This window comes from Sycon ciliatum, chromosome 1, assembly GCF_964019385.1.
Source record: "Sycon ciliatum chromosome 1, ocSycCili1.1, whole genome shotgun sequence".
Taxonomy (NCBI): Eukaryota; Metazoa; Porifera; class Calcarea; order Leucosolenida; family Sycettidae; genus Sycon; species Sycon ciliatum.
This window is the reverse complement of record NC_088643.1, coordinates 91,382,504-91,391,551: the sequence shown is the minus strand read 5'-3', so window position 1 is coordinate 91,391,551 and position 9,048 is coordinate 91,382,504. Positions and strand designations below refer to the sequence as shown.

Genomic DNA, 9,048 nt, shown 5'->3' with positions numbered 1-9,048 from the left:
TTCATATATGTGTGTGTGTGTGTGTGTGTGTGTGTGTGTGTGTGTGCGTGTGTGTGTGCGTGTGTGTGTGTGTGCGTGTGTGTGTGCGTGTGTGTGTGTGTGTGTGTGTGTGTGTGTTTGAATGTGTGTGTGTTAATTTTAGGAAACGTTATCGCATTGTTGGCTTTGAAGTTCAACCACTCAGTGTTGGTAACGGACAGCTTAGTATTGAGAAGACACAGTGTACTTTCAAGACCACTAATATCAAGGAAATCAAACCACAACCCGTTGTGGCTGGCAAGGGTAGGTCCATGGAGCTGGTCCACACTATCATGTAGTGATGTTTGTCTTCTAGCCGTATTTGCCGTAGTTTTCAGCGTGTTGCTGCTGCTGTGTGTGGGGGAGAGAGGGAGAGAGAGAGAGAGAGAGAGAGAGAGAGAGAGAGAGAGAGAGAGAGAGAGAGAGAGAGAGAGAGAGAGAGAGAGAGAGAGAGAGAGAGAGAGAGAAATCTGGGGATTTTCTTGCATACTTGCCTTCATTTGCCTATCTGTGTCTGTATGTGTGTTGTGCAGAGAACAAGATTGTCTACTCATACAGTGTTATGTGGGCGGTAAGCTATGAATGTTGATATCTCGTCTTGTTCATGTCTGTGGCATCGATTTCATGATGTTCTCTTTCCTTTTCCACTTGTGTTTTAGGATGACTGCCAATGTGTTTCCTGTTTCCGTGCCTGTTCTGGTTGCTGTGTGCTGTGTGCTGTGCAGTCATCTTTCTCTGTGATTTGTTTTGTCACTTTGTAGCTAACTTTTGCTTACTGTCCCTGTTTCTTTTCGTGCAACTGCTGTAGCCAAGTACCCTTGAGTGGGCATCGCGTTGGGATACGTACTTGGAGTTGAAGGATGGACAGGTATGGCTGGCATCAAGCTGACTTGATATACTTCTCTCGAATGTACCACCCATTAGAGTCTGGCTTTGTTGTCTACGTGCTCTTAGCCTTTGATGTCTATGTGAGTAAAAACACCACTTTGTGTGTGATGTGCTATGTGTTGCTGTGCTTGCGTGTGGGTGTTGACAGGTTCACTGGTTCTCCATCATCAACTCCTTGACTATTGTGCTTTTCTTGTCTGGTGAGTTTGAGCTTCATGTGTATTCTTGGTACTGTGTGTGCTGGCTATGGAAATCTAGCCACTTGCTCAAGAGCTGCGTTGCCATGAGCTGCATGGTGGACGTGTGAACTATACATGGTTGCACAGCTGAAGGGAATCGAGGACTTCTGGACGTGGGCCACCTGAGATGCAGCAGTGGCCATCTGTACGAGTACTTCACTGACCAGAGCTGTAGTACTTGTGGCACAAGGACACAGGCCTCCTCAATAATGAATGAAACGGGCTAAAAAAGTTTTGCCTGAAAGGTTCGAATAGGTGCATTACCGAGTTTTCTTGAAAATTTCATTTCTGCTATATTGTCACGCTATGATGACATTCATTGACACACGCATGCATCTTTGAAAACATTATCCTCTCTGTCTATTCAGGAATCGTCGCTATTATCTTGGTCCGTACTCTGCGTCGTGATATTGCACGCTACAACAAACTTGACGAGGAAGATATTGTAAGGATGTTGGTCATAGTACTGGAAAAGGTCACACGTGATTGTATCGTTGTCGCTTAACTGCTAGTATCCTAAATAGTTCCAGGCTTGGCACTTACCTTATTGAGTTGCTTGAGTGTGTTAGTTGTTTGGCCACGACATGTTTGACATGCAATGTTTGGCTCAGTTATCTATGAGTATATCCAGGACTTATTCTGCTCCATCTGGAATTTTGTGTGACTCCTCTCTCTCACTCTCTGTTATTTTGTATTTTTCTTCTTGGCTGCTTCTTATTTCCTCGCTGACAGGATGATGCAATTGAGGAGACTGGTTGGAAACTTGTACATGGTGATATATTCCGTCCACCAGTCAACATCAAGATCCTATCTGCTTTCATCAGCACTGGCGTGCAGCTTCTGGCTATGTTTGTCATCACTCTGGGTGAGTGCTACTAGTCAAAGTGCATACATGGATGGTTGTGGGTGCCTGGCTGCTTGCTTGCTTTCTAACCCTTAGTCGTAGACATAGGAACTCACGATATCAACATTGATTGATGGGTAAACACTAGCACTAGCAAACAATATATTTGATGGTCCTTTAGGGGGTACGCCACTGCCATTGTGAGCGTGGAAGTCGGAGAGAAACTCACTGCTTTTTTCTGCTTTTCCAACGCTGGCTCATTTGTAAAATCAGTGAATGTTTGTCAGAAATACGAGCGAAAATGTGTCTCACTTGAAGATTATTGCTTTTGTGTGAGTCGAAAGGGGTTCAGAAGTCTAGTGTGTACTTTGCATGTGTTGTCAGATGAGTGGTTCTACATCTTTCAAGTACTCAGAGGGTTTTGTCTTTTCTTCGTTATAGCCTTTAGCATGCTACAGTATGACTCCTGTTTGTTTTCTACTGCTTCGAAGTGCTCAGTGGTCATGAATCCATATTGAACTGCTCTGCTGCCTGTTGGTATGTCTGTGCGGGTGTTGTACATGTTTGCCTGTGTTTGTGTATTTCCAGTGCTGGCTCTAATGGGAATGCTGTCACCGGCTAGTCGCGGTGCTCTCATGTCCGCAGCCATCTTCCTATTTGCTTTCATGGGGTACGTAGCTAGCTGTCTGGGTATGACACGCACACACACACACACGCTCGTGAACATGCATGCGTGTGTAGGTGCACATGTGTGTGTGCCGACAAACCCCTATTATCGTAGCAGCTGATTCGGACTTACACCTGTCCGCAGTGTTAGAATGATTTGTTCTCGTCCAGATACACCTGTTGACCAGGAACTCCCTGGTAATATTGGCTGGGCCATGATCAGATGTACTTGATGAGGTTAGGAGCCTTGGTACAAGCCTCTCCATTCCTATGTAATTGTTTTTTCTTCTTGTAGAATGTTTGGTGGCTACATGGCTGGGCGTCTGTACCGTACACTGAAGGGTGACAACTGGAAGGACACTGGTGTCTTGGTAAGTCCAGATTCAAGCTATCCACGCTTCGTCGATGCGTGATTGTGTCCTTACTTTGAGTACTTGTACCTCACAAATACTTAGGATGTACTTGAAGTACATGTGTGTTTGTTACTGTGCATTTCAATTACTAGTGGCATGGCATACTATTTTTTAGGGCTGAAACGATATGATCGATTAACCGTTTGCTAATCGCTAAGGAAATTATCGATTATCGTTATCTGTCACTAACGATATAACAATACTACTGAACTATGTAGATGCACGTGTGTGAGGTGCCAGAACGCGAGTAACAGCGCTGTGAGTGCTGCGTGCACTGTGTTACTGTGTGTACCGGGTCCAAACCGCGCTGTGCACTAGCATGGCACATGTCCACTACTACATTGTACACTGGTGGTAGACATTTACTGTTGAGTTAGTGCGTACACTGACCCAGCGAGCGCGAATATCGTTATATCGTTATATCGATTGTTAAGCTATAAGTGTTATCGTTAAGCAGTTTTTGCATATCGTTTCAGCCCTACTATTTTTCATAATTTTTGGTGATTTTCAGGAAGGTCTTTGAGCTTTTTAGGCTTAGATGGTTTTTAAATAGGTTTCACTGTTTTGCATGGATAACCCATGGGCTTGGGGGGGGGGGGGGGGGGGGTGTAGTGCCAAGTGTGTATAATTGGGTATACCGGTATGTATAAAATGCTGGGTGAGTTCTTAGAGAATTTTTAGAGAATTTGTGGAGAGTTTGTACATTCGTAATTGTGATTGGAGTTTACGCTGGAGGCCCGTTCAGGTTCCTGTATTTATGATTTGGAAATGCATGATGAGGTACTGGCTTGCACTTTTATAGATTGACTGAATTGCAAACTGTATGGTACGTGCAGCTATAGTATACAGTGCACGGTTGCTGTGTGCATTGATGTGTTCGTGTTGATGCTGTTGCTGCTGCCATTCTTGCAGTGTGCCGTGCTTTATCCTGGTATGGTCGGAGCGTGCTGTTTCCTGGTCAACTTGTTCCTTTGGGCCAAGCAATCATCCGCTGCTGTGAGTTGCCTAAGTGCATGGCAGCAGTCTACCAGTGCGTGTAGCACTCTGCATGCGTTACTCATCTATATGAGTGTATACTCAAATCTGTGGACAGCAACTGTATATGTAGAACATTTGATTTCATTGTTTCCAGGGTGATGCGGTTGCTACTACATAGATACGTAAAGGAGACCTGCTTGTTATGAGCCTAGGACGAGGTGAACTGTTTTCTTTGTAGGTAGTCTGATATAGGCCCAGAGGGGATTTGTTCTAACTCCAATAACCAAAATCTTTTTCGCAACTGGTATGAATATGACGGTGGCTGAAGCATGTGTGCTGGTGTTTTGGGTGTGTGTGCATGCGTGTGCGTGCGTGCTGACGTCATTGTCTTGTAGTTACCTTTCACTACCATGCTGGCTCTGCTGGCAGTCTGGCTTTGCATCTCCATGCCCCTGGTCGTAGGTGGCTTCTTCTTTGGCTTCCGCAAGCAGGTGAGGCCTACAGACTCCGTGCATTGCCTGCTGTTGTTCTTTGAAGACCGTATGTGTTCTGTGCAGACTGGTTTGAGGGTGGGGCAGCTGAGATGGCTGCTTAGTGCAGTTTTCTTTGTTGGCCCTATTTTAATGCCAGCTAAGCTAGTACTTAGTGTTGATGTAACTTTGAATACATGTACTGTACTAGTACCGTAAAATCCCGCCAGAGCGCCCCTACCTCCTCCACCCTTCGAGAGGATCCAGGTGGGGAGGGGCGGATGGGTGAGTCCTACTTACCGCATTCAGTACTACATGAAAAAGTACTCACCCTACAAAAACTGTTCGTGCATCTCGTACACCGGCCATAGGTCAAGAACCAGGAGTCGTACAGACCCATCAAAACTCAGGGTTTGTGCGATCCCTGGTCAAGAGGGTGGGCACTGTTGCGTACATTTCCAACAGGGTCGAGCACCCGTCTGCAGTACAGTACGGCATCACAGAGTCATACGAGGATACAATCAATCACTTCCCTGACAAGAAGTCAGGGAGGGGCGGATGGTTGAGACGGGGCGCTCTGGCGGGATTTTACGGTACTAGTACATGTACTCCTATTCAGTTGTAGCATGATACATGTATGTCGGTAGTTGTAGATCATGTTTCACTTTGTGTGCATGGGAATCCATACAATGCCCTTCTGTACAAAGCAACCACATTAATGATTTTAGAATACCGTAAAGTACCGTTGATCCGCCCCCTCTCTAATTCCCGCCCCCTGTCGATTTTCTCCTTGTGAAGCGACTTCGGCGTATACAACGAAATACGATGTTGAACCGACGCATGCACTGCTGTACACAATACTTGCCAATCCAGGATCAAAATGTGCACAATCCAGCGCATCGAGTCTGAACTTCTACGTTGTTGTACATCGTACTGCACTTGACAGCCTTGATCTAATTCCCGCCCCCTGCCGAAAACCCAGCTGGGAAGCGACATGGCGTGGGGGCGGATCAACGGTACTTTACGGTATTTGAATCCTGCTTCATCAATATTGTCTTGTCGCCGTTCTGTCTCTGTAGCCATATGATCATCCTGTCCGTACCAATCAAATTCCACGCCAAGTACCCGAACAGGTCTGGTACATGGGCAGAGAAGTCAGGTAAGGCAACGTATTCAAGAAAGTGAATTAGATCAATGTACAGTAGCATGTTCTTTTTTGGCGGGCTTCCAGCTGATTATCTCACTTGTAGCAAGAGTACTGAACTCCCCAGAGTGTGCAACTCCACATAGGCCTCTGCCACTGCTCGTTTTCAGAATTCACACGTCACTTTGCACGATGCAATGCGCCTGGCTGTACACAAACCTGTATTGTTCCTTTGTGTTTGTAGTAAATGTTGTGGGTGTGCTTGTGTGTTCTTGCATGTGCAGTGTGTTGCTCGCTGGCATTCTTCCCTTCTGTGCTGTTTTCATTGAGCTGTTCTTCATCCTGACGGTAAGTGCTTCCATGGATTCTGGAAGGCTTTTGGTAGACTACCCAGCTTGTCTCTCTTACATGTGCTGGTTTTAGCTGGCTCAGCTGGCTCTCTTGCAGTCGCTGGCTCAGCTGCTTGTTGTCTGCTATCACCTGCGTCCGCCGGGGCATTTTACTCGTTACTGTGTGCATTCATATGCTGCCCATTTTAGAGTTGCCTTATTTCCGTTGAAAAAGAGGAAGGCCAAAATATTACATGTCATGACTAACTGTCCACCAAAGTAATCACTTATCGGATCATATATTATAGTCAGAGTTTGACAAGGCGCAATATCGGTAATCCTTTCATGCTGCCATTCGTATTCATGTTTAGCCTCCTTTTTGATACGATTTGCACACACTTTGTTGTCTCTTTGGCACAGGCAATCTGGGAGAACCGCTTCTACTACATGTTTGGCTTCTTGTTCCTGGTCTTCCTGATCTTGGTGATTGTCTGCTCTGAGATCACTATCGTCATAGTCTACTTCATGCTTTGTGGGGAGGTGAGTGCTCTCTTTCTCTCGCTCTCGCTCTCTCTCTCTCTCTCTCTCTCTCTCTCTTGCTCTCTTGCTCTCTTGCTCTTGCTCGATGTTGCTTCACTCACTTTAGTTATGTTTGTAACTGTAAAATACTTGCAATTGTAACACACGAAGGTGTGAGAGGTGACAATTGTTTGCAACTCCAGTCTTCACGTTCATTCATGATTGCCAGGCAACCAAGAAACACATACAGTTGCGCTCACTGAAATCCGACCCAACGTGCAAAGCTGGCGCCCTCAGCTTCCACGGCCCTTGACGCCCTGGAAGTGGAATGAATGCAGCTGGACGTACACATGTACGCACACAATGATGTAATCGGAACTGGTCCAGGGCGTCAGCTTTGCACTTTTGGTCGGATTTCAGTGAGCGCAACTGTACATGTAGGGTGCTTGCTTGCTTGGTTCCGCTTGCTTATGCTTTGCTTGTGTACTTGCAATTGTGGTGTGTATTTGTGTAGAACTACCATTGGTGGTGGAGGTCTTGGATGCTGTCAAGCAGCAGTTCACTCTACGTCTTCCTCTATTCTGTCTTCTACTTCTCGTCCAAGGTAAGACTGATAAATACCCCTCTAGCTTTGTATTGTGAGTGGGAAAGCCGCAAAAGGCATACTAGTACCCCCCCCCCCCCCCCGTTTTGTGCCTTTTGCAACTCTGTTTCTGTACATGCGGTGGTCATCTTATCCCACTGCCCAATCCAGTCACTACTGACTGTAGTATCGCCCGATTGTGGTGGTGGGGGGGGGGGGGGGGGACTTACCCCATGGCCCAGTCCAGTCACTGCCGGCTGTAACATCCCCGTACAGACATACATGTACACATCCATCTGACATGTGTGCTGTTCATTAATCTATCTTGTGTCACCGCTTGTGTGTGTGTGTGTGTGTGTGTGTGTGTGTGTGTGTGTGTGTGTGTGTGTGTGTGTGTGTATGTGTGTATGTTGTATTCAACAGCTGTCAATTGCAGGCTTTGTGCCAACACTGCTCTACTTCACGTACAGCATATTGATGTGCAGCACATATGGTCTGCTCACCGGTAGTATAGGTTTCTACGCAACGTACTGGTTCGTCTCCAGCATCTATGGTGCCGTCAAGATCGATTAGGAGCATCACCGTTGCCGTCACGGCTGCTCCCACTGTTCATACTGTCTATACTGCATTTTGGTGCTTACAGGCAGGCACATTGTGCAGATAGATGCAGTAGTCAGCCGCTGCATTCTGGTATGCAAATGTGTACGTGTATATCGTGTAACTGCTGCTCTGTGTGTTGCCATAGTTCATGTTTGACACTCTATCCCAGTCTACTGAACCCCATATTGGTGTGGCTGTCTTGAACGGGTGCAGTGCACCTGTCAAGACTTCTTGACCAGCATGTGACAGCATTCACTCTACTTTCCCCCCGGATTTTTTCCTTTGCTTGAGTCACGCATGAACATAATAATGCACATGGGGTGTGCTATTGCACGCAGGTGGGTGGGTGCGTGTGCAGGAGATTTGAATGTGGAGACAGCGTATCTGTCAATGTGTGTGCGTATGCGTGTGTGTGCACGCATGTGTGTGTGTGTATGTGTGTGTGTGTGTGAGTTCGTGTGTGCGTGTGCATTGTTAGTGCTGTTGGTAATAAGTACTACCACCTACCAAGCAGGCATGGTTTGTATGGCAGGTCCGAGCGTATTGTACAGTTTGTGGTGTTCCCCGTGTTACTTGCTAATGCATATTTTGGTATCCGCAATTTAATCCTATATTGACATAGCCTATGCTGCCGTTGGTACGGCTGATCTCTTGCTTCTTCCTGCCAAGTTAATCTCAATGTCGTCTTGTGTTGTCTTTTTCTGGGCTAGCCTGATGCTAGGGTGTCTACAGGCATTCCTCTTCAGCATTTTAGCTGTGCGTATACTCTTTACATACTTACAAATGGCTCCTTTCCTGCGGTTCTTGCCAGCGGCTGATCTCGGCTTGGACTGTCATAATTATTTCACTTTGGGCGTATGGATATCTCACTGCTGTCCCGTGTACACCTGTGTCTCTTGGTCACGCCATGCGTGATGCGCAATGTGTATGTGTAGGTCCTCTATGTTTGTCTTTTGCCCCGGCAGTAGAGCAACATTCATTTCTCATGATTTCATTTCTGTATCGAATTGGAAATAATGATAACTACACGTCCTGCTATTCTTTTTGATATAGGCTGGCTATGCGCTTAGTTTTTCTTTGTGCTCATTACAATACATGTACTAGTACTTGTGTACATGTGCACTGTATTTGCACTCTGCCTATGATTTTATCATACTTTCACATTGATTTAACGCCTTTGGCTTTGGGTCATCACATTGTGGTGTGTGCCGTGTGTGTGTGTGCGTGTGTGTATGTGGCTATGGTCTTGTCCTGTTGCAGGAAGTACTAGTTGTCTGTTCCTTCACAGAATGCATTCTTTGGCTTGGTAAAGCAAACCCAGTCTCCATGATTGCCAGGGTCCGCACCAGCTCCTAGC

The 9,048-nt window shown here is 46.3% G+C and overlaps 1 protein-coding gene across 1 annotated transcript in view; it reads left to right on the top strand.

Annotated features, from left to right (window-relative positions):
* The window catches only part of LOC135806440 (transmembrane 9 superfamily member 4-like), a 16,170-nt gene extending 7,307 nt beyond the window's left edge, over positions 1-8,863 (top strand). Inside the window, exons 7-21 of the mRNA XM_065320625.1 lie at positions 143-282; positions 552-589; positions 827-886; positions 1,055-1,106; positions 1,514-1,590; positions 1,878-2,010; positions 2,578-2,659; positions 2,951-3,026; positions 3,981-4,064; positions 4,442-4,537; positions 5,596-5,675; positions 5,945-6,008; positions 6,410-6,529; positions 7,023-7,112; positions 7,515-8,863. Coding sequence (XP_065176697.1) covers positions 143-282; positions 552-589; positions 827-886; positions 1,055-1,106; positions 1,514-1,590; positions 1,878-2,010; positions 2,578-2,659; positions 2,951-3,026; positions 3,981-4,064; positions 4,442-4,537; positions 5,596-5,675; positions 5,945-6,008; positions 6,410-6,529; positions 7,023-7,112; positions 7,515-7,664 — 1,342 coding nt within the window. The 3' untranslated portion in view covers positions 7,665-8,863. The remainder of the gene's footprint in view (positions 1-142; positions 283-551; positions 590-826; positions 887-1,054; positions 1,107-1,513; positions 1,591-1,877; positions 2,011-2,577; positions 2,660-2,950; positions 3,027-3,980; positions 4,065-4,441; positions 4,538-5,595; positions 5,676-5,944; positions 6,009-6,409; positions 6,530-7,022; positions 7,113-7,514) is intronic.
* The last annotated feature ends 185 nt before the right edge of the window (positions 8,864-9,048 follow it).